Source organism: Tiliqua scincoides, chromosome 9 (genome assembly GCF_035046505.1).
Source record: "Tiliqua scincoides isolate rTilSci1 chromosome 9, rTilSci1.hap2, whole genome shotgun sequence".
Lineage (NCBI taxonomy): Eukaryota > Metazoa > Chordata > Lepidosauria > Squamata > Scincidae > Tiliqua > Tiliqua scincoides.
In genome coordinates this window covers 23,450,620-23,472,871 of record NC_089829.1, presented here as the reverse complement: position 1 = coordinate 23,472,871, position 22,252 = coordinate 23,450,620, and the positions used below count along the sequence as shown (strand labels likewise).

The following is a 22,252-nucleotide window of genomic DNA, read 5'->3' as shown; positions in this document are numbered from 1 at the left end:
AGCTTTCCCTGCAAAAACGCAACCGCAATCAAAGCAGCTCTTTTGCATGTAATGAAATCCTACTTCTTAGCATTCAGAGCTTTTATTCGATTCCTTTATGGAGGTCGCAGTCTCTGCCTCTCAGACACATTTCTTATAGGTCAAAATGAGGGCTGTGCATATCCAGGTTTCCGCAGTTGCGTTGTGCAAACACAGGCCGTACTGCTCAGATGGAGCATTTTGAGAATCTCAGCTTCTTCTTCTTCTTCTTTAAGTGTTTTAGTTTTCGAAGCAGCTATCTAGACTAGGGATGTGCAAAACCTGTCCCTTTATTCCAGAATTTTCTGTGTTTCCACTCTGTGGCCTCAGATTTCCATAGGAATTTTGCAGTGTCTTAGGTGTATCACTGCTTTTAGAAAGTGCAAGGGTAAGCCAGCTGAGAAATCTGGATATGCACCAAAATGTGACTGACGTTTCCATTGTTTCAGTGGGTAGCGAATTTGAACACACAAGTACTGTCCTTCTGCTGAGTTGGAGGGGCCAGTACCTCCATGCAGGAAAGCTTTGTAAAAAGATGGCTGATCAAGAGATCCAGAAGCCTGAGAACAGGGACCAGGCTACTGAAGTCCTTTGACCTGTAAAAGCAGGATAAATACGCAGATGTGCCTAATTCCCGTATTTCATTTGGGAGTTGTATTGATGTCACCTTGTGATAGAATTTCAGTTAGTTTTATTTGCAATGCTTCAGCTCCCCTCTGAGCCCTTGCTTCTTCAACTAACAGGACACACGTTAAGACCAAGCAGCCCTAATAGTTGGAGTTTGACTGGTCTCCTTTGCCCCCCTTTGTTGCCAGCCATCATGGAGAGGGTTAAGCCATTGGCAGATGGCGCACTACTATTGTACCCTGGGACTTGATAGTGGCATTCCCTGGCATCTTCCCAATCCCCAGAGAAAAGCAGATGCTTCCCACTTTGGGGTGTGTGCTCTTTTCCATTTGTGTGTGTTCACACCTGAGATGGAAATCACTCATGCCTGCTCAATGCAAGCTCTGAATAAACTTAGATATCTAATTAGAATCATTGTATGCAATATTTCCCCCCCTATTTGTTTACATGGTCTCTCCCAGGCATAAATTTGATTAACATCATTTTTTGTTTAAAATTATTGCTTAATTATGATCTCCTGCAAATGTGATATAAAGCTTTAGTAGCAGAGTAAGTCTGCAGCAGAAAATAATACCCCCGAGGCTGGAAGGAGATTTTTAAGTTGCTGCTGAATGCCATGGAGAGTCTAAGACGCCGTATTTGGGTAGCGCTAATGTGGCTGGGTGGTGGATTAGGAGAACCTGGATTCTGATCTTTGCTCAGCCTCGATTCCAGTGTGGTGGAATGCATTCCATTACTGAAACTGACTCAGATGCAGTAGAAAGTGGAAATTGCGAGGCTGTGTCCTCAATGCCCCCACTTCTCAAAAGCCAAAACAGACCACTCCTGCACAAAAGAGTGAATGGGAAGAGACTGGACTTGAAATGCATCACAGTGTGGCATTTCAGCTGTTCTGCAATTTGGCCTGAAGGTCTCTGTACTTCAAGCAAAAGAATATCAGGAGAACTTTGAAATGAGCTCAGAATTGGAATGCAATAAATATTAATTTTGCTCAGTGTCTCAGGACTGCAGGTATTTCTTGCACAAGGCCAGGTAATTATTCCTCACCTGCTGTTGAAACTTTGATGCCCCATCCATGCGTTCAGAAGACGGCTCTTGGGATGCATTCCCTGAACTCAGTTCACCCCCTGCTGCCAGAACGGCAGGTTTACCCAGGATTTCAACTGGTGTTCTGATGAACTGAAGCTGCCTTCTGTTTAGTCCAGAGGGTTGGTCCATCCAGGCCCATGCTAGCAGTCGCCATCCACAGTCTCTGGCAATGTCTTACCACCAAGCCATGGGTGCTCCTATAAAGGTGCCCTCTACTGAGTCAGATTTGCCCACTCTGGCCCTTGGCTCCAGCACCATAACTGTGTATTGTAGTGCTGGTACCTCATACTGCTCTGTCCGTCTACTCTGACTGGCATTCACAGTCTGTGATCTCTCTGTCACCTGCGGCTTGATCTTTCCAGCTGGTGATGCTACCAGGGACTGTGCCTGGGACCTTCCAGATGCAAAGTAGGTGCTGCTCACCGGAGACACCTTGGCCCACTGAACCCCTCTTCCACTTCATGTTCTGTGCTGTTCTCTTTTTCTGTCTTTGATTTTAGCAAGGCAGGAGGCCGTCTGCCCTGCAGACCCACACTATCTGGTTCTTCCTTTTATGTGAGGAAACAATAAAGCAGGCAGCAACTTACAAGAATCGCCTCCCTGCATCCGCAACCCTTTTCCCCCACCTGGTCTTCATGTTCCCCCCAGCATTACTCTTGTCATAGAGACAACTGTGACTTCCAGGGCCTGGGGCACACAGTGCTTTGTTTCTCGTCTCCCTGACCCTAGGCTTGAATGCCTTGGAAGTGGTCACCCCAGTGCTTCTTTTTGTCACCATGACCCATTTTGTTAGCCACGATGACCCCGTCGCACCCCAGAATGCCTTGCAGCTTCCAGTTGCACCAGAACATGGTCTACTTCGTTGGCTGCATCACACCCCAGAATACCTTGTGGTTTTGGGGTAGCACTGGAGCGCAACACACCAAAAATCAGGTTGCGACCCAGTGGTGTTTAGCGACCTGTGTTTTAAGAACTGCTGGGTCACCCTGTTGATGTTTTATTTGCCCCATCAGCTGATAGGACCACACTATAAAGAAGGAGCTGCTGGCTTCTCAGGGCTTCTGTTTCTTCACTCTCCACTCCGTAATCCTGGGCAGATAATATCACTAGAAGAGATTGCCCCAGGCTCCGGGCTCTTGACAGAAGCCTCCCTGCAGACTTGACTTGAGACCACTGAGGACGTATTTACTCAGAACTAATGGCATTTTGAGGGAAGCAGCAGCAGTGGGAAAGGGGGGGTTGGCATTGTCAGAGTCTTTCTTAAACAAGAAAGAATCCTCATCACCTCCATCCACCCATTGCTCTCCTTTTTGGATTAGATTGTCAGACACGCAGGAAGTTCGCTGTGTGGAAGAGTTATTGCATGCTTGAGCTAGAGGTGCAATTGATCCCAGAGCTGTTCTGCAAAAGGCAGGAGCAGAGCAGGGGTGGGCTTCAACACCAGCCTTTGGGTGACTGCGGTTACTTTTGTCACGATTCTGGCTCCCAAGCTGCCAAGTGACATGGCCAACTCCCTCTTTTGCCATCTGCAGGAATGTCTACACATAAGTAAATGCGAGGGTGAAAGGAAGGGAGGGAGGTTTCCCATTCTTGCTACCTTGTCTGAGAGCCCTCTGAAGCAGCTTTTTATCTGCCCTGCAGCAGCAGCGAGATACCTCCTTCTCACCTCCCCTTAATCCTCATATTGCGCAAATAACTCCTATCAAATTGTGCATCACAAGGAGAAAGTGGCTAGAATGACATTTTTCCTTCTCCTCTCTTATCAGCCTAGAACTGTATCCCATCCCCCCCAATGAAACTGAGGGAAGGGGCTTCGGGGTGGATGGAGGCCTTCACACGACCCAGCTAAGTCATTTATGAAACTGCTTGTCACAAGAATGCCTTGACGATAAGAGGAGTTCCACAATGATAGACCTGTCTGGGCCCATCTAACACAGTATCCTTTGTCCAGCCAAGGTCTCGGGCAGAGGGAGGCCTTTCCTGTCACTTGCTCCCTTTTCCCTGGTCACATCAGGGACTGCAACAGGGCATGTGCTCTACCACTGAGCAGGGCACGTGCAGGGCATGTGGTCTACCACTGAGCTACAGCTCCTCGTCCCTGCCACCAGGGATGTACAATGGCAGGCAGTGATGCTGGGGGTGTGCTTTCATCTGCAAGCTGCCACAGCACAGGCCTGTGGCTGCTTGCAAGGCGCAGCCTTTCTTGTTTGGGGAAACAGGCCCTCCTAGCTGGTCTGCCCAGAAGACTCCTTGCAGGTAAGGAGGACCACATTGTGTGGCAGTTCAGGGCTGATACTTTGGGCAGCAGCACCAGCCCATGTAAGTGCCCAGTGCTGGCCTTGGTCTTCCGTGGTGTTGGAGCTGCCTCTCATCAAGGTCAGAGCCTGAAAGCCCACTAGCACACCGGCAGCCCAAGCCAGTTCCTTTCTCATCTTTGCCAGTCCCTCGTCCCTTTCTCCTGCAGACAAAGGTGATGACAGAAGTGGTACAGTTTGGAAACAAGGTTTTGGTGTAGGAAGAGGCCGCCAGCTGTTCCCAGCTGAACACCTGCTTTGTCCACCTCCGGAGTCTCCAGTTTGCTTCCATGTGTCCAGACTTAGAACACAGCTTCCTTGACAGCACCGTTAGGCATACTGGCCAGAAGCCCTGCAAGATGGGTGGTGGGGATGCATCACTGGCAGGTCGAATTGTCTTTGCTGCGCCTTCTGCCTCCCAGGTACCTGGAGCGATTCCGCTCACACGCTGCTGCCGCCTCCTCCTCCGCGGTCTCTCCTTTTCCGTTGGCTCGACTCCATCCTGCTTTTTGCTGAGGAAGAGCTTATTAGCAGAGCTCTCTGCAAAATGCCCTTGAGTGGGTTTCCTTTCTTTCTTCCGATTTTTTTTTAAGGTGTAAATGCCAGGGGAGGCTCTACCAGCGCCTCGCATTCTTTCATCTCGGCAGGGCTTTGCCCTTTCTCGCAGCATGACTCCGACAGCAGGCTCTGCTGTGCCACTGTGCACAGAATACAAACAAACTCCCGGCGTTTGGAGCATGACAAGAATTCCATTGCAGGCAGGCAGGCAGGATGCCGCATGCTCCAGGGTCCTCTGCGGTGAGAGCTTCCGAGAGCCGCTTGCTGGTGATTAACTCCTTCTCTCCCAGGCTTGGGCTGCTCCTCCTTTATTCAGCAATGACAGCAGGGCACTGCCCACCCTTGAGAGGGGGAAGCAAAGCAAGCCATCCCTTGGAAACCCTGGTGCTGCCCTGTCTTTTGGCCTGCTTCCCATGAACGTTTGGCAGTGAGTTACATTCTGGGTTCTCACTTCTGTGTTCAGACCTGTGCGTTGCACTGGAAGAACATGCATCCAGTCCTTGGCATCACCAGTTGCAAGGACCTGGTAGCAGGCATTGGGGAAGTGTCTGCCCTCTCAGGCCTTGGGCAGCATTGCCAGTCAGTGCAGTTATCATATTTGGTATCTGATGGAGGTTCTGATTGCAGAAGCCCGTTTGAGAGTTTTCCATGGCTGTTGATGTGATATCAGATGGACACCTGCTCTCTTTGCACGCAGAGCACTTGGGTGGCACTCCCCTCTCTTCCCGTTCTTCAGCTCTGTGGAGGAACTGCTGCCAGCAGGACTGCTGAAACAGCCAGTTTGTGTGTGCCCAGCTTCACACACCACATTATCCATTGTGAAATTTTAATGCCTACAGTCTCCTATGGCATCAGCTGAATTGCACTAGGCCTCCGCAGCTCTGATTTAAGCCATAAGACTGCCATCCTAAGTCCACTTACTGAGACTTAGTTCTGAGCAGACCCCTGAATTCTGGACTGGACGTGTCCCAGCATAGCAATAAGCCACAGGTTGAAGGAGCTTTGGACTCTCCTTTTTTTACCTCCATCTCCCCCACAGATGCCTTTGATGCTTAATTCCTCACGACCACAATGGAACTCCGCAGCAGGCACTAGGAACCTGCAGGAAAATTACAGAAGGAATCTCTGAGCAGCCGTCCTGAGCCAAACATTCTTGTTTGCAGAGAGGCATTCTTCATACTAGCACACCCTCTTGCCTCTGTGTGACTGTGGAGCTGAAAGGGCACCCATAGACCTTTGTTAGTGTTCTGCTATCCAATGAGGACTAGGAATTTGAACTTTTTCATTTTTCATTTCATTCAGAAAGAGGCAGTTGAAATTGTCAAGAAACTCGATTATTACACATCTAGCAGTGGTGATCCCCCCCCACACACACACATCTGTGAAACTGCATCACCCCACATACACTTGATTCAGGTGCTTTCTTCTCCTCCAAGCACAAGACCTGATTCCTGAAATATTATTGTTGTCATCACATTTTTATCCCACCCTGCCTCCAAAAAGCTCAGGACATTGTCATTTCCTGCCCCTTGTTACCCTCACAACAGTCGAAGTAAATTAGGCTGAACAGGTGTGTGCTGAGCAACTGGCCTAAAATCATCTAGTGAGCTTGAACCCAAGTCTCCTCAGACCAAATTCAACAACTTAATCACTGTGCCCCCTTGCGGTCTCCTTTTCTCCTGCTTCCTGCCACCTGATCCCCTTCCTTACCCAAAAAACACAGGCTGTGAGCTCTCTGGGCAGACACTGCTTTGCTTGTTCTATGCAGCACCCAGCTCATAGTTGGGCTTTTATAAATGAAATGCAAAAGGAACCCATCAGTTGCACAGTGGATGGGGTGTGGTGAGGGGGTCTGTGCAGACTTACCAAGGCTGGGGAACTGGGCAGTAAACAAGCACAGAAACAAATTATTCTGGCTTAAAGGAAATGTGCATTAAGCAATTAGGAGGAGGATTTTAACCACCAGGGGAGTGAAAATCTGCCCCCAAGATAGTCAGGGGGAAGCAAAGAACCTGATTAGTATTAAAATGGATCTTGGCAAATGTATAATTTCTTTGTCTGAGGCATTGAGTCACCTGCAGAGGTCTGGAGCTTGGCAAATTGATGAGTGATACAATTTCTTCGTCTAAGGCGTCGAGTCACCTGCAGAGATGTGTAGATTTTTCTCCTCTTTCCCCACTCTGTCTCTCTTCTTCACATACTTTGGGTTTACTCAGCCTGGCCCAGGCTGCTTTTAACTTTGGCACTGCATGGCCTCCTGCTCGCAGCACTCTGGGTCGACTGTGTGCCAGGGCCCTCTCGCCAGTATCTCTTTTGGAGTGAACATCTGGGCTGGGGTGGTGGAAGAGGTTGCAAGAGGATTAAGATGGAAACGACCCCTGATACATGGTGGATGGGGGCCCAGAAATGGCTGTTTTCCTTGTCTGCTGAGTGTAAGACAAACCATGTCTCTCTCAGCTATAGCACGGGAGGTGTAAAATAAGCGCCCCAGCCGTTGTTGCTTCCACACTAGCCACACTCATTCCTGTGGATCCTGTAGTGTTCTCCCCTCCCCCATTTGTGGTAATGTCTTTTTTTTTCCTTTTTTTTTTCTTTTGGACTGGCAAAGTGCAAATGAGGCTTTTTAGGGTTGCTGTGCCTTTAATTAAAACTATCCTGTTTGCATGTTTGAAATTTATTTCTTCCTGTTCAGCTGAGGAATTAGTGGCAGGTTGCCCCCTATGTGGTCAATTTTTGTTTATATGGGGGAGTGATGCATTAATTGCTTGTTTTCTTGTATATAGTCATTGTAAAAAATTGTGTTTTTTTTCTTCTATGAAAAGCAACAATTATAACAATTATATAATATGAACAATTAAAGCACCTTTCCTGTACAGAGAACAGAACTGAAGCGGACTAAATAAGGGGCCCTTTTAAGCTTTTAAGTAACAATGGAAAGGGCCTTGCTGAATGGGAATTCCCTGCGAATGAGCGCTGTAGAAGAATTGTTGGGAAGGGCGCTGATGATATAGAAGTGCTGTGTTGTGGAACCATCTCTTCAGTTCCCCTTCCAGATGACTGAGGAAAAGCAAGCCTTGGCAGTGCTTGATGTTTGGTGTGGAAGTGGCCAACAAGAGCCTTTAGATGCAGAGTGGGCTTGTGGAATCTCCTTCCTCCAATGGAAAAGTCGGACAGGCATCCGTTAGGGAGATCTGGGGCTCAATCCTGTCCAACTTTTCAGAGCCATTGCAGCCATGCCAATGGGGCATGCACTGCATCTTGCCATGGGGGGACATTCACAGAGGTCTTTTTAAAGTAAGGGATTGTTTGTTCCATTACCCCAGGGCTGCATTGCAGCTGCATTGGCACTTTAAAGTTGGATAGGATTGGGCCCCTAGACTTAGGGTAGAGGAGTTGGGCCTCCACTGGATTCCTTCCTGCTTTGACTCTTTTATATTTTCTCCTACCTTGAGAAGAGAGCCTGTGGGATCAACTGGTCAGGGGACTAGCTGGCATGCCCCACAATTTAATTAGCACCACGCTAGAGAATACCAGCCTGGTATTCTCCAGCAAATACCAGAAATGATTTGCTGGTGCCTGGAAGACTCTGTCCCTGATGGATGCTGCACCTCCTCTTGCAGCAGCACCGCCCGGGCTCTTCTGGAGGGGAGTGCTGTCTCGTCCGGGCTGCTTGCATGCTCCCGGTGCCCTCCCTTTCCCCCAGTGTGCTATAAATACATTCCCTTAGTCCATCCCAGCACACTGTATCAATCTTGTTTAATAGACTGGAAAGCTTAATGCGCGGTGGCGGGTCGTGGGGAGCATCGGGGTGATGGATTGTGCCTTCCCGGAGTCGAGCACCGTTGACGTATAATGAAATATTTATGATTTATTCCAGCTAATAAACTGGAATGAAGTGTGTGATATATGTGAGCAGATGGGGAACTATTGATGCAGTTTTCATTTGGGGAGTGTGGGGAGGTTTATGTCCGTAACACACACACACATCACAGACCCCTGCATGCCATCAACCCCACACCTCACATGGCCGTTGTGGAAACAACCGAGTCCCATCCCCTCATTAATCTCTTACTCCTTCCAGCTAATTGTTTGTCATTTCACAGCCCTCCCACACCTGTTCTCCATAAGCTGGAAACAAACCTTCCTTTGTACAAAGCACCTTTCCTCCGAGGGCCTTGCAACTCTGGAAGAGTTAAGAGTGTGGCATGGAAATGCGCCGAGGGCAGGCTCAGCACTGACTGCAGTCAAGCCCAGCAGGACAGATGTTTCTTATTGGATCTCAGTTCTTCTGCCTGGGGTCAGCCCAGGACAGTTTGGAGGCCAAGGGGGCAAATCCAGTGCACACACACGCCCCCCCCCCTTTCTAGCTGCCATTAATGGATAACCCTGCCAAGGTTCTGCAGTTCAGAACACCTCTCGTCCACTTGCTGCCCATCACCTGTCACCAGTAAAGACTTTGGGGATGCTGGGCTCAGCTCATCATGTCCTGCAGGAGCTGCCCCACCAGCTGTTCCCCTCGCAGCCTAATTAGCTGCACTTGCCAAAGACTTTAGAGATCCCTCTGACGAAAGCCACCAAAGGAGCACAAAAGAGCTGTTATTGCTTCTGACGGCATCCCAGAGGGGTCTCTAAGCTGGGATGTCGCCTGTCCTGTCAACATGCTAATTCAGAGTGCTTTGCAGCTCTCCAGGTAACAGGACTCTGCAAAGGAATTCAGCAGGGAAGATACCTCATTCTGTCTACCTTCTCAAAGTGAAGGATCTTCTTGCCACTGTTAGAGCCCGGCAGCAGCGGGGAATCCCTGGGAGAGTTTGTTGAGCCGGGGAAGACTTTCTCCAGAGTGGAAATTTGAGAGACACCAGGAAGCTGATGGCTTCCATCTCAGCAGAGGCCCAGAGAAACAGCATGTTGTGCCCGACATGTTGGCATCTGAAGCAGAAGGTGCTAAGAGGGGAGGTGGTGGCGAGGCCTTCCAGAACAGGCAGAGTTTTGGAAAGCAGGTCCCTTTTGCTTTCAGTGATGCTGCAGACTTGTGTGGGGATTTTGGAAGATTCTGCTATCACGAGGGCTCAGCATCTCTGGGGAAGCCATCTTGAAAGAGCATTTAAGTTCCTCTGGAGCGCCTGTGCCTTCAAGGGAACGTGGGAAGTGTATGGATGGCACCAAACAAGGAGAGCCACACAGCTATCTGTAACAATGATTCACTCAGGCTCATTGAAGCAGGAAAGCTGGGCCTGTCACTGGGTTTACAAGTCCCAGCCCTTTCTTCTGATCCTAAATATTTCACAGGTGCTAAAAGGTTAGCTGTTGGTGTAACAGGAAGAGGCCCATAAATCATAGCAGCACTGAGAAAAATGAAAAGGTGTTAAGCCTACAACCTGTGCAGCCAGGCTCATCCACTAGTCAAAGCAATTCCAATTCTTGATCTCAACAGAGGTTTGTAGCACTAGGAGGTCTGGAGGCACTGTTTTCATTGGAACAAATCCTAAGCCTTGTATGTTCTTTGGCTGGACACAGTTTCTCATGACATAAGAAGCTCTAGGAGTGCCTGATGATACAATATATGCTGGCATCCTCATGCACTGCTTTTGTACCTGCTCTGATTTTTGGATCATTTTGTGATCCACAGCTATTCATGTGCTGTCAGGTGGACATTTGGCTTGCCAGTTTGTGCAGGGGGCCCACCTGTGTGATGTGCTGTTTTGCAAAAGAGCTAGGGGTGAACAAGAGGAAAAATGCACAGCAATCTTAGAGCAAGGGTATCAGTGGCCTGTGCTGGCCAGGCAGAGACTGGCATCCCTTGGCAGTTGTGCCTTCCAGAGAACTAGGAAAGGTTTTCAGAGCACATATACAGTTTGGCACAGGTGTTTTCCTGTTGCAGAGCTTGCTCTTTGACATCCTTTTTCCCCCTCAGTCTTGCCTGAGTTTATTTGTATTTATTTGCTAAATTTGCATACTGCCTTTTGTTCAAAGGCTTTGAAGCGGTTTACAGAAAAATAGATCAAAGTAATGATACAAAGGTTTAAAAACATTTCAGAGAAAACGAGAATGCTGTCAACAAAAGAATACAGCTCAGCAGTGGTGCAGGAATAAAACAGCAGGCACCAGCAAAACACAAGCCAGCCATGGAAAGCTTGTTGGAGCGGAAGTGTATCGGCCTGCTTGCAGGATCCCAGGAGGGAAGGAACGAAACCCTTGGTCCATGGATGAGCATTCCACAGCCCCAGGGCAGCGACATGAAGGCCCTGCTTCTCATGGAGGCCCAGTTGGCCTCCAAGCATGGTGGAGCATAAAGCAAGCCCCCCCCCCTGCTGGTCAAAGGCTGCAGGGAAGCACAGGGTCAATCCTCAGCTCCTCTAGGTTTCAGAGATCTCAGGGCTGGAAGAGCCCATGACTGGGAGGGCTGTTGCCTCAGACACTGCGGGCCATCTGAGCTAGATGCCTCAAAAGTCAGGCTCTGTATACAAGCGGGTTCATCTGCTCTCTGCAGACTCTGCATCCCACCTGCCTGTAGCTCCTCCCCCTTTGATCACACCTCCACTAATGGGACATGAACCGTTGGCACTGAACCAGGAAGGAGCTCTTGGGTTCACAGCGGATGGCTCGGTGAGAGTGTCAACTCAGTGAACAGCAGTGGTAAAGAAGGAAAAGTCCAGATTCAGGGTAATTGAGAAAGAGCTCGAGAATAAGTCTGCTAATATTATAGTGCCCCGGTACAAATCTTTAGTACAGCCTCATTAGGGTTCCAGTGTACAGTTCTGGTTGCTACACCTCAAGGAGGATATTGTAGAGCTGAAACAGGTGCAAAATGAAGAAGGGGTGGATGGAGCAATTTCTTTACACGGTTTGCGGCTTTTTGGCTGGGGCAAAAATGCAATTAAGGGGAAACATGATTGAGACATATAAAAGGCACTAGCCTAGATGGCTGTCAAACTAGACTGGTCAAATGCATGGTAGACCAGAGATTAATCAATGGCTACTAGCCGTGATAGCTGTGCGATTCCTCTGGGTTCCGTGGCAGCCTGCTGCTGTACACTGGTTGCAGGGAAGTCATGAGGAGAGAGGAGCACGCCTTTCCCTCCAGCTTGTGGGCTTCCCAGAAGTGGTTGGTGGGCCACTGTGTGAAACTAGAAGCTGGACTAACAGGCCCCCTCCAGCTTGAGCCAGCAGTATGTTCTTATGATCCGCACTAGGAACGCTACAATTTCCATGATGAAAGAGTTAAAGGAGGGCAAGCCCACCTGCCCTGTCCATTGTACTTCTCTTTGCTGCACCCTTTGATAGTCAGTGAGCTGCAGCATCAGAAGTGGACAGAGGCGAGGAGACCATTGCTGCAGGTCTGCAGAGGGCAGTGCTCTGTGCTGTGGGGTTGAGAGTGGGAGAGAAGCTACCCTGCCCTCAGCTGATGTTTCTGACCGGTAGCAGATGGGGTTGTGGGGCACAGAAGTCTTGTGCTTTGCCCTCTGGAATAGACAGTGGTTTGCTGGAGCCCTGGACAAGCAGCATATAGGGTGTGAGGAGTACAAGTGATGACTCTGAGGACAGATGGGTTCAAGGGACACCAGAGAGGGGAAGGAGTATTGCCAGTGAATGACAGATCACCCTGGGTGGAAAAGATAATTACGAGCAGTGCAGAGATGGGTCAGGCATGTCCAGCCAATGCAGTCCTTTTCCTCAGAATGCAAGAAGAGGCACTTGAATGATCAGACCAAAGGTCTGCTGGGTACAGTCTTCCTTCCCATGGTCACCAGCCAACCAGCCACTGGGAGCCCTACAAACAGGGCTTGAAGGCAATAATTGTGCCTCCCTCTGGTTCTGAGCTGGCTACAAACTATAATCAGGGCAAACAAAAAACCCATCCAGAGGAAGCTCCTCCCCATATCTGCCTACCCCCCTCCCCAGTTTGCTACCATTATCATCTCTCATTGCTTTCTTCACAGGAGACACAGCAGTGTATAAGGAGGGCACCTACTGGATTCGGGGCCGGACCTCTGTTGACATCATCAAAAGTGGTGGCTACAAAATCAGTGCCCTAGAAGTCGAGCGCCACTTGCTGGCTCACCCCAGTATCGCTGGTAAAACATCTGTAATTGCCACGGTTGGGGTTATATCATACTGTCTAGTTAGCCTAACTTATGTCATGTCCTGATGTCATCGTGATGCACATTGCCCCACCCATATGCCGCAACTTTAATGGCCACTGGTGGGGACAGAGAAACACACGTGATAGTGGCAGGACATGAGGTAAGTTGTACTTAGAATTGCAGATGGGGTGGGGCAACCCCACACATGGCTGCCATGCCTGGCTCCCTTGGAGGGATAAGGAAAACAGGAGCAGGGAGCAGCACCGTGTAATTAATTTATTCAATGTCTTGCTGCATGAGGAGGCGATGGCCACTGACTGAGAGGCCTTGAAAAGAGGATCCCACAAATTTGGGAGGAAGATAAGTGTATTGGTGGCTATTACTCCTGATGTCTTTATGGAACCTCCATGTTTGGGGGCAGTCTGTCAGCTGCTGGAGGACAAACAGTTCTCTCTGTAGTGTTCTCTCCTCACCTTTACACCCAGTGGTTGACTCCTTTCTAGGGTTGCCATCTGGTTGCATGTCTTTATTCTACTTCCTTGTCTGTGTGACTCTCTCTCTCTCTCTCTCTCTCTCCCCTTTCCTAGATGTGGCTGTGATTGGTGCCCCAGACATGACCTGGGGTCAGAAAATCAGTGCTGTTGTGAAGTTGCATGAGGGCAAGACCCTGTGTCTCAAGGATCTAAAGGACTGGGCAAGGTAAGAGGCAGCTCTGGGTGGATGCCAGAGAGGGAGGGAACCACCTCCCCCCTCATCTTCTCTTGGAGGTCCATGCTCCATATGTGGTAGAGAGAAGGGTGGGAGGCAGCCAGAAATTCTCCTCTGGTTTGGAATTCAGGAACTTTGTCTTGTCTCTTCTTTGAGAGACAAGCAACACTCCCCCCCCCAACTCTTGGGGTTGCAGCCGAGCACCTTGAGAAAAGATGTTGGTCCTCTGGCTGCAAACGGCCTCCTGGGCTTCTCTTCCCCTTGTCCAGTTCTCCTTGTTGTCTTCTGTGTGGCATGCCTTCCACCATCCCTTCTTTTCTCCTGGGCACGTTCTGGCAGGAGACACATGTCCAGAGTGATTCATGTCCTGGCTTTCGCCTCCCATCCCCTGGCAGTGACAGGCAGACCCTGAATTAGCAGTCCTCGCCTCACAAGATGCATCCTCGTTGGGGGGGAGGAGAAACTTGCTGACATGCTCAGCGGACTTGGCCTGTCACTTCAGACTTTGTGCCAGGGAAGATGCCTGTCGCAGTTGGGCATGACCTGAAGTCAGCACATGGCAGAAGAATGAGAGCCTACCCCCACTTGGCAAAGGGCAGAGTGACTTTACTTGTGCTGGTGGGGCTGCGTTTGGCGCTGAACTTGCCTGGTGCCCCTCCCGTCATGCGCGCCTGTGCGCAAGAGGGATGTGCCTGTGCATGGGGACTCTGCTCACCTGGAACTCCTACAGAGAATCAGGCATTGGCGGCGGTTTCACCCGTCTGCCTCCTATTTGTCAACTGCTCTTCCTGCCATATCTAATTGCAAGGATTGATGAGGACCCATTAAAAGTGATCCATTCTGCTTCTTGGAGGTGCTTTGTCTGGGCTTTCAGAGAGGAAGCGAATGAGATGGTTTGTGGCACCTTGTTGCCCAGCTTTAGCACCCACTTGTACTACTGGGGGGAGGGGGAAAGGTGAAAATTGAGGTGCAGTTGCCACCTTCCAGCAGCCACCATTCACGTGCAATCCCCCCTCTTCAGAGGGCAGCACTGGAGGAGGACAGATACCACAGGCTTCCAAAGAAGAGCCCTTATGGGTCAGACCATGGTGCATCTTCTCAAACCTCCCATCTCTTCCCACAGTGGCAACCGCAAGGAGGACCTGAAAGCAACAGCAGTCTCCTGCTGTTTGTTCCTAAGTATCTGGTACCCAGAGATAGACTGTGTTTGCACAAGGAGGTTCCATTTAGCTGCTGTGGCTAATAGCCACTAGTTCTCCTCCTTCACCCCTTCCTTTGTGAATTTGCCTAATCCCCTCTAAACCCCTCTGAGCTGGTGCCCACCACCCCAGCAATGCAAATGGATTACATGCTGTGTAAGGAAGCTCTGGCTTTCATTTGCCTGTCTCTGGCTTTGATACCAGATCAAAGAACTTTGGGATTGTACGTTGCTCTGGACACTGTGGGTCTGTGACACAGAGACAACAATGCCAATATTGTTGTGTTTTGCGGTGTATTGGGAAGGGAGAATCCAGGCAGAGCTGAGCAGGACAGGCTGGTGCTGCTCTAGTGACCAGAGGTCTTCAGGTTTCAGTGCATCTTTCAGCAGACTGCAGCTCCCGGATTCTGCTGCTGTGGCACACTTCTGCGTCCCTTCTTCCAAGTGCTTTGCCCAGGTTCCCGTCACAAGGGAGGTGGGATCACAGGGGTGGGGTCTGCCCAGGCAGCAGGAGCCAGGACCAGAGCTGAGTGTTTTTGTATGTCCCAGGCAGTCCATGGCACCCTACACCATCCCTGCTGAATTGCTGCTGGTGGAGGAGATCCCACGCAACCAGATGGGCAAAGTGAACAAGAAGCACCTACTCAAGCAGTTCTACTCTGTCTAGCAGGAGCAGCACCAGCCAGTGAGAGCTGGCAGGATGGGTTGGCCGCCGAGCAGCACCCTTCCCCTGGAAGCGCAGCTCAACAGAACTTGCCCACAGGACCGCTGCTTGAATGGGCTTCTTCATTCATATCCTGACCTTGGATGTGTGCATCGACAAGCCACTTAACCCCATGGGGGTCAGGCTGGATGCAAGCTGGGACCTTTCTCTAAACCAGAAATCCATGTCTTTTATACCTGTCCCCTCTTTGACTGGCAACATGTGTCTGAGTGTAGTGAGCTCAGGGCGGACCAAGGTGGGAACCTTGAGTTGCATCTTGATCTGGGGATGGCATGGGGAGGGGAATGAATTTATTTCCAACACTGTGGAAACCCAGGTCCCTTTGAAGGGGGGGCATTCTAACCCCCCCCCCACTCCTCTCCCCTCCACACTTCTTCTTCCATGTCATCCCCTCACTTCCTTTTTTAATCCAGGACCTGGGCAGAGCAGCGGCTGGCCCAGTGACCCAAAAGAGACGGCAACATCTTATGCACTGACTCAGATACGGAGATGTCTGGGCCACTCCTGCCTCTGTCCTGCCCCACATGCACCTCTCCCAAACAACATGATTGGAACAGTGCAGTGCAGCAACCAGGAGTCTGGCCTCTTTTTTTGGGGGGGGGGGGGGTTGTGGTTTTATTAAGCAGTGTTATACTCTTAACTCAGATCTCCTGTTTTTACGTTTTTGTTGTGATTGTAGTTCCCCAAAAAGTGGAATGACAGCCAGTCTGGTATAGTGGTTAATGTGCTGACTACAGAAGCTTCCTGGGTGACCTTGAACCAATCACCATCTCTCAGTCTGATCTCCCCACAGGGTTGTTAAGAGGTGGGAGGAGTTGTGTACCCTGCCCCAGAGGAGAGTGTGGGTGGTGTGTAAATTGTAAAATGTAACATATTCCTCTCCCTCCCTCAAACTCCAGAGAGGGCATATATTCCACCCACTCCTCTTTTCTTCCAGCAGGATCCCTTCCTGGTTGTTCAGTGCCATAGGTATATGTGAGAGAGGAAGGGAGGTCTGCTCAGAGCATCATGTGCATAAGGAGACATTCAGAGGAGTCCTGCTGGCTTAGACCAAGAGGCCCACAGTGGCCAACCAAAGGCCTTATTGAAGCCCTCCAGGCACCAGCCGTGACCCCAGGATCTGATAGCCAAGGATTCACTGCTTCTGCCCATGGAGGTTCTACTTACTATCAGCAAGAACTGCTACAAGGCTCCTCCTCCTCTAAGAGTGTGTCTGATCACCTAAGAGTGTGTACACAAGTGTGCAAAGTCACCTAAGCCAGTGGCCATCGCTGCATATCAGGGCAACAAATGTCATAAATAGTTAATTCAAATTAGTAATGCCATTAAAAAAGATTCTGTGATGCAATTGGAAGGAGTTGTCATTGCAGATGGCAAGCATTTCTTATCATGGGATGACAGCGTCTTGGTTGGGTGTGTGTGCTCCCGCCACTCAGTGGGCCATTGCCGACAAAGCTACAGCTTGAAGCCTTTCCACTTGCAGAATCAGTTTGCTTTGAAAAGTGGCAGCAATCCCCCTTTTTAAAGATTTCCCTGCGTGCCACTGTCGTTTTCTGGCTGTGCCCACAAGTGCCTGCTCCCTCTGTCACGGGATTCCAAAAGATCCAGGAGATAGAAGGGCCACAACAGCATCTGCAGAGACCATGCAGCACTGATCAATGGCCTATAAATTGCTTTTATGTGACTCCACCCCTTCCACTGCCAGGGAATTCCTTGTGGAAGATTGTTCCATAGGGTGATCTGTTGGTGTCTCTCTCTTGAGGCTCCACCTTTGGTCCATTTGGGGCAGCGTCTCCTCCCGCTTCTCGCACCATGCTTTGCTCATGTGCCTTCTGTGTAGCAGTCTGCACCGGCCTCCCTCCCTTCATCCTTGCTTTCCCCGTCTCCTACCATCAGGTTGTCCCTCCTCCTCCTCTGCTTCTCCCTCTGTTGGGGGTGGTTCTTTTTTTTTATGGCGCAGTAAAAGAGTCCTTCATTAGGGAAGTGTAATCTCGGTGCGGGGACAGCTAATAACCCGCTGTAAATTGCGATCTGTCCTTCGGCACGCTTCACCACACACTCCTTCTGTTTGGCTACAGATGCGGGGTGGTGGAGGGAAGGAGGCAGTCATTAGGGAAGTGCAAACAAACGCCAACCTCTCTTAATAACCCGGGCACGCCTCTGTCTCTCCCCTGCATTTCACACAGCAGGCAGCAGCTTCCGTTCACCCTAACGCCCAGCAGGTTCTGTGGGGTGAGGCCTGGATCGGCACTGCTTTGTGGTCTGGGCCTGTGCCTGGCCTTGCACACCCAGGCCCTGGGACTGTGGCACCCAAGTATATTTACATACATGTCAGTCGGAGGCCAGGCCCAGTGCACACATGCATGCACGCTCAGAGAACAACTTGCACTTCCTGCTTTGGTTATCACAATGCAAAAGCCTGGGGAAGAGCCCTGCAGGCCCCCTGCATTATGTGCCCCACAGTGATCAGCTGGATGCCCAAAGGAACACCCACAAGCAGGGCCCTGTGCTATGGCATCCAGAGGAACATGGCCCCTGTGCATGGGAGAGCCCGGTAGCCATGACAGTGTGGGGGAAAGGTGGTGCTACAGCGCACTGCTCTCCTCTACACTTCCTTTTCCAGTGCAGGAAATGGGAGGAGGCACAGGGACTGTCCCCTGTCCTGTGCTACCAGCCCTTTCCCCAAACCCTTTGCCAGCCCTTCTGGTGCCAGTGTGACCAGGGGTACCCCTACAGCTTCTGTGCACTTCACTGGAGTCAATGCTAGCAGAGGCTGGTGGCAGTTTCCTCCCAACACTTTCAACTTTGCAGATTACAGAGAAAATCATGGACGTGGGACTGTGACAAGAAAGGAGGTGGCTGTTAAAGCGAAAAAAGTTAGAGGTTTTTCAGGGAAGTGCAGATCTGAAACCCTGGAGCTGGGAAGCCCAGGTGTCCCGGACTACACCCTGTTTTCCTGTGAGTGAAGCTGCAGTGCTTGTCATCAAGATCCACTCATCATTGCCACCTAATAGTTCTTAAGTGTGAGAGGCAGGGCAAGGGTAGGAAGAGAGGCGCTCAACATCCTCCCCTCCTCAAAGATACAGTGGGGTCCACCAGAGCCCTGGGTGCCAGGAAGGAGTGTGCTGCTGGGGGGGGAGGGGATGGCACCATCTCCTTTGTTAAAACATCAACGACGCAGTAAATTTTTTCACTTACCATATAGATCAATATCAAATTATCATGTCTCACATTCATAACTCTTAAGCAAGCAACAATGGAGAGAGACAAGGTCACTGGAGAATAAATAGCCGCCGGCCCACTCTGCGATCTATCATTCCCGACAAGCCCCTGTACCTTCCACCAGGCCACTGACAAGATCATTAATAAAACTCTGCCGTTGCCCGATCGATGCTTTTGATGGATGAGCGCAGGTAGCAAATACAGTAAAACAGCTGGCTGTCAGGCGTGGGTGAGGGATGCGAGCTCCGCCAAGGGGGTGCGGGAAGCATTCCGTTTTCCTTGGGGCCCTTTTTGGAAGGAGGCGAAAAGCAGGTCTTTAACGGTTTGAACTCCACACCTGGGCCTGCTGCCTGGGTGAGAGGCCGTAGCCAGCGTGAAGCAGGGCAGGGGGAGCGCTGGAGGAGGGGGCCACTACCGCTCCTCGCCCTACTGCTGCTTCCCTGTGCAAGGTGCTGTGTGGAGCTTAAGTTATCCAAGCCACACACAGAGGGTGGCTACATCTGAAGGAAGGCAAATCTGGGACAGGTATTGAAGACAGGCTGGGCCTTTTCAGTAAGTAATGGATGTCTGAGAGTGCCTGTTCCTGAGTCAGGCCTCTGGTCCTGGATCTGCTTGGACCGGCAGCAGCTCTCCGGGATTTCCGATGGGTCTTTCTCTGCCAAAACGTCTGCATGCAAAGCAGTGTCTGCCCTGGAGTGAACCAAATGGCCATGCAAGAGGGTCTAGTTAGGGGAGTGCTTCAAAAGTGAGGTCCAGGATTAGCACAGGCCTAGTGCCCGAGAGCCACGCAGCCGAGGGGGAGGCAACATAGGCATTGCAAATGGGAAGCCTTCCCCCCCCACACACACACACACAGAGCTAGGTGCCTCTCGCTCTTGGCCACCAGCTCGTGCCTCTTTTTCCCTCCTGCACCTCTTAGCTTGCAGCTCACGTGCCCCCTTGACAGTCTGCTCATACGTACCCAGCCCTTCAATTACACTGTAAAGGCCACAGGCTATTAAGTCATCTGTCTGCTTCAGCACTGCCTGCAAGGCCTTGCCATGACACTGTGAAATAAAAGCAATTAAAAACATGCTCCCCCCCCCACTGCTACACTACTCCCTCTCATGCCTACCTTATGGGCTGGGGTGTGTGGGGCCCTAGTCATTGCCAAGAACTACCAGAAGGTGGTGCTGAATCAGGTGGGCTCAGTTGCCATCAGTCCGGCTTGCCGCTTCCCACACTGACCAAGCAGGCCACAGCCCGCTGCTGCTGCTTTCCAACACCTGCTTCTTCAGTGGCAGTCAGTGTCGGAACATGGAGGTTCCCCTTAGCCATCATGCTTCATGCTTGTTGAAAGGCCTCCCCTTGTTGTTTGAGCTGTTTACCCTTTTCAGTATCGTTTCCAGCTCCACAGCATCCGATAGGCAGTCAGAACCATGCAGAGTGATCTCCACCTGTGGCCTCATCCCAGACCTCCGTGGCTTCTTCCTACTGCTGGGATGAGAAAAGGAGAGGGAACAGCAGCAGAAGAGCAAGCTAGGGAAATAGTGGGCGTGAGTGCTGGAGATTTTTTGCCCCTCCCTCCAGTCCAGGTAGTTAAAAGCCTGCCATAGTACCAGCTAAGTTGGGAGGGGGCACATTTGGCATACCACTGCAGACCATCAGGAGGGCCTGATGTGAGGGATGCCCCAAGATCCGATGAAGGCTGCCTGAGGGAGCGTGCAGAGAGACAGTTTCTCCATCATTCAGAAACTGAAATCTGGCCATTTCTCTTCCCACCAGCGCTATGCACTGCAGCCACCAAGGAACTTGGGGGAAGGGGTTTTAGGAGGCATTTGCAGAGGGGCAGGGAGTCTGGAGTGGGAGGTGGCCAAGTGGAGGATTCCACTCTGGGCATTGATTGGATTGAGGAGATTGTTACTGTGATGGATACACCTGCTCTCCATGCTTTGCTCTTGAATTTGTCATGGGGCCGGCCTCCCCTCGCACTATTGACTGCATTGGTGTTGGCAGGAGGGGGAGCCAAAGCCACCAAGCCAGGACCACACTGATTGGCCAACGCTCAGCACCAAAACCTTTTAGCCAGTAGCTAAACATTCCCAAATCAAACATTACACTGGCCACATCAAGCATTTGGCTTAAGTCTACCGTCTCCCTCTGTTGTCTGCTCTGGGCCATTCCTTTCAAAGGCAGAGTGACTGCATTTCAGTGTTCTGCAAAACAGCCAGGCCCTGCATGCCCCTTGAGGAAAGGTGGATCCCCCATCAGGGAGAATCACGTATTTCCTACCTGCAGAAAGCTGGTGGCCCAGTAAGTCACTGTTCTGTTCTGACAAGTTCTGTTCTAGATCTGGATCCATTTCTGGGCTTTGCATTTAAACAGCCTTTGAATTGGCTTTTTCAAGGATTCGGAGTCCAAACAAAACTACAGCTGCAAAATATACTGCTGGTTCTCTGACTAGTCTGTTATAAACCCTTCCCCCCCACACACACACACACATTTCCCCCTCTCAAAAAATTCTGGAAGCCTCTCACTGTGCTCCTGTCAAACCCAAAACACCTTCCCAGAGCTCTCAGGGTGTTCGACAGACCGCAGTGTTCCTCCTCCTGCGTGCTGTGCAGTCTTTAACACTCCACTTCCCATGTTGCATTGTGAGCCCAGCACACGCAATTCTGATGTGACGTGAAAGTGCCTGCACAGTGACCCCCAAGTTATTAAAAACGAGTGAACAAAGGCTGGCTGTTGCAGAGGAAAAGGCTAGCATGGAAGCACATGTGCTCAAACCCCCAAGCAGTTTTATATCTGAATTTTAACATTTGTGATGCTCAGTGACCAACGTTTGTTTCAGGTGATGACTCCAGGGGAGAGAGGAGAGCTGTGACTGGCACTCATCCTGCTGGACCTCAGAAAACCCTCACCTGGGAACAACCAGGTGGCAAACAGGCTTGGCAGGCCCAAAGCCCCATCCCTGCCCCAGCCTGAGGAGACCATCCTTTCCAGGCACCAGGAAACTCTTTCCCCCCCCCCAATGCACTCCACTGCCCCTTTCTTGCCCAGCTGCTCCTGGCTCCTCTGCTGGTGTTCGTAAAAAGGAAGCCGTCATCCCCCCTCCTCCAGTGCTGGGAACTGCCGATGCTCTTTATAGCTGACATTATCTTTTATTGCCATATAAAATCCCAGGCTCGGGTGCCTTTATTGCTGCTGCTGCTCTGGCATTCAACCGGCAGGGCTGCTGTCTGCCAAGAACGGCGCCTCTCACCCTGAGCAGTGTATGGGGGAGGAGGGTGTATGTGGGGGGGTAAGGTTTGCTGTGGGATGCCGCATCACCCTAGCTGCATGACCTGCTACACTCTGTGTGTGTGTGTGTGTGTGTGTGTGTGTGTGTGTGTGCAGGCTGTCATTGTGTGATGGGCATCTCTGTGGGGATCGAACCTTGTCTCTGCATCATTTCTGGACAGAAAAGAAAACTTGTGCCTATGCCACCTTCTTATTTATCAGGTGCCTTAGAATTGCTGGCTGCTGCTGCACAACTTTGGGAACAGCACCTGTGCCTTTGCACTGCGTAAGGAAGGCCAGTGGACACAAGAGCCTCTGACACATTCCTCCAGTCCAGGAGGACAGAAGTAGCCGCACCATCTCTACCCTTCAGTTGGCTCCAGGGCCTCTTTCAGTTATCTAGGGGCCAACTTCAGCGAACTACTCCGGATCTTATAGGGGTAATTCAATTCTAAGTGACCAGTGATGAAGT

The 22,252-nt window shown here is 50.7% G+C and overlaps 1 protein-coding gene across 2 annotated transcripts in view; it reads left to right on the top strand.

Annotated features, from left to right (window-relative positions):
• ACSF3 (acyl-CoA synthetase family member 3) overlaps positions 1-18,676 on the top strand; it is a 62,824-nt gene extending 44,148 nt beyond the window's left edge. Inside the window, exons 8-10 of one of the 2 annotated variants that reach the window (XM_066637658.1) lie at positions 12,527-12,661; positions 13,258-13,369; positions 15,130-18,676. In XM_066637658.1, the coding sequence (XP_066493755.1) occupies positions 12,527-12,661; positions 13,258-13,369; positions 15,130-15,205 (323 nt within the window). In that variant the 3' untranslated portion in view covers positions 15,206-18,676. Of the gene's footprint in view, positions 1-12,526; positions 12,662-13,257; positions 13,370-15,125 lie in introns of both variants that reach the window. The other variant, XM_066637657.1, reaches the window with a different exon arrangement.
• Positions 18,677-22,252: the final 3,576 nt, after the last annotated feature.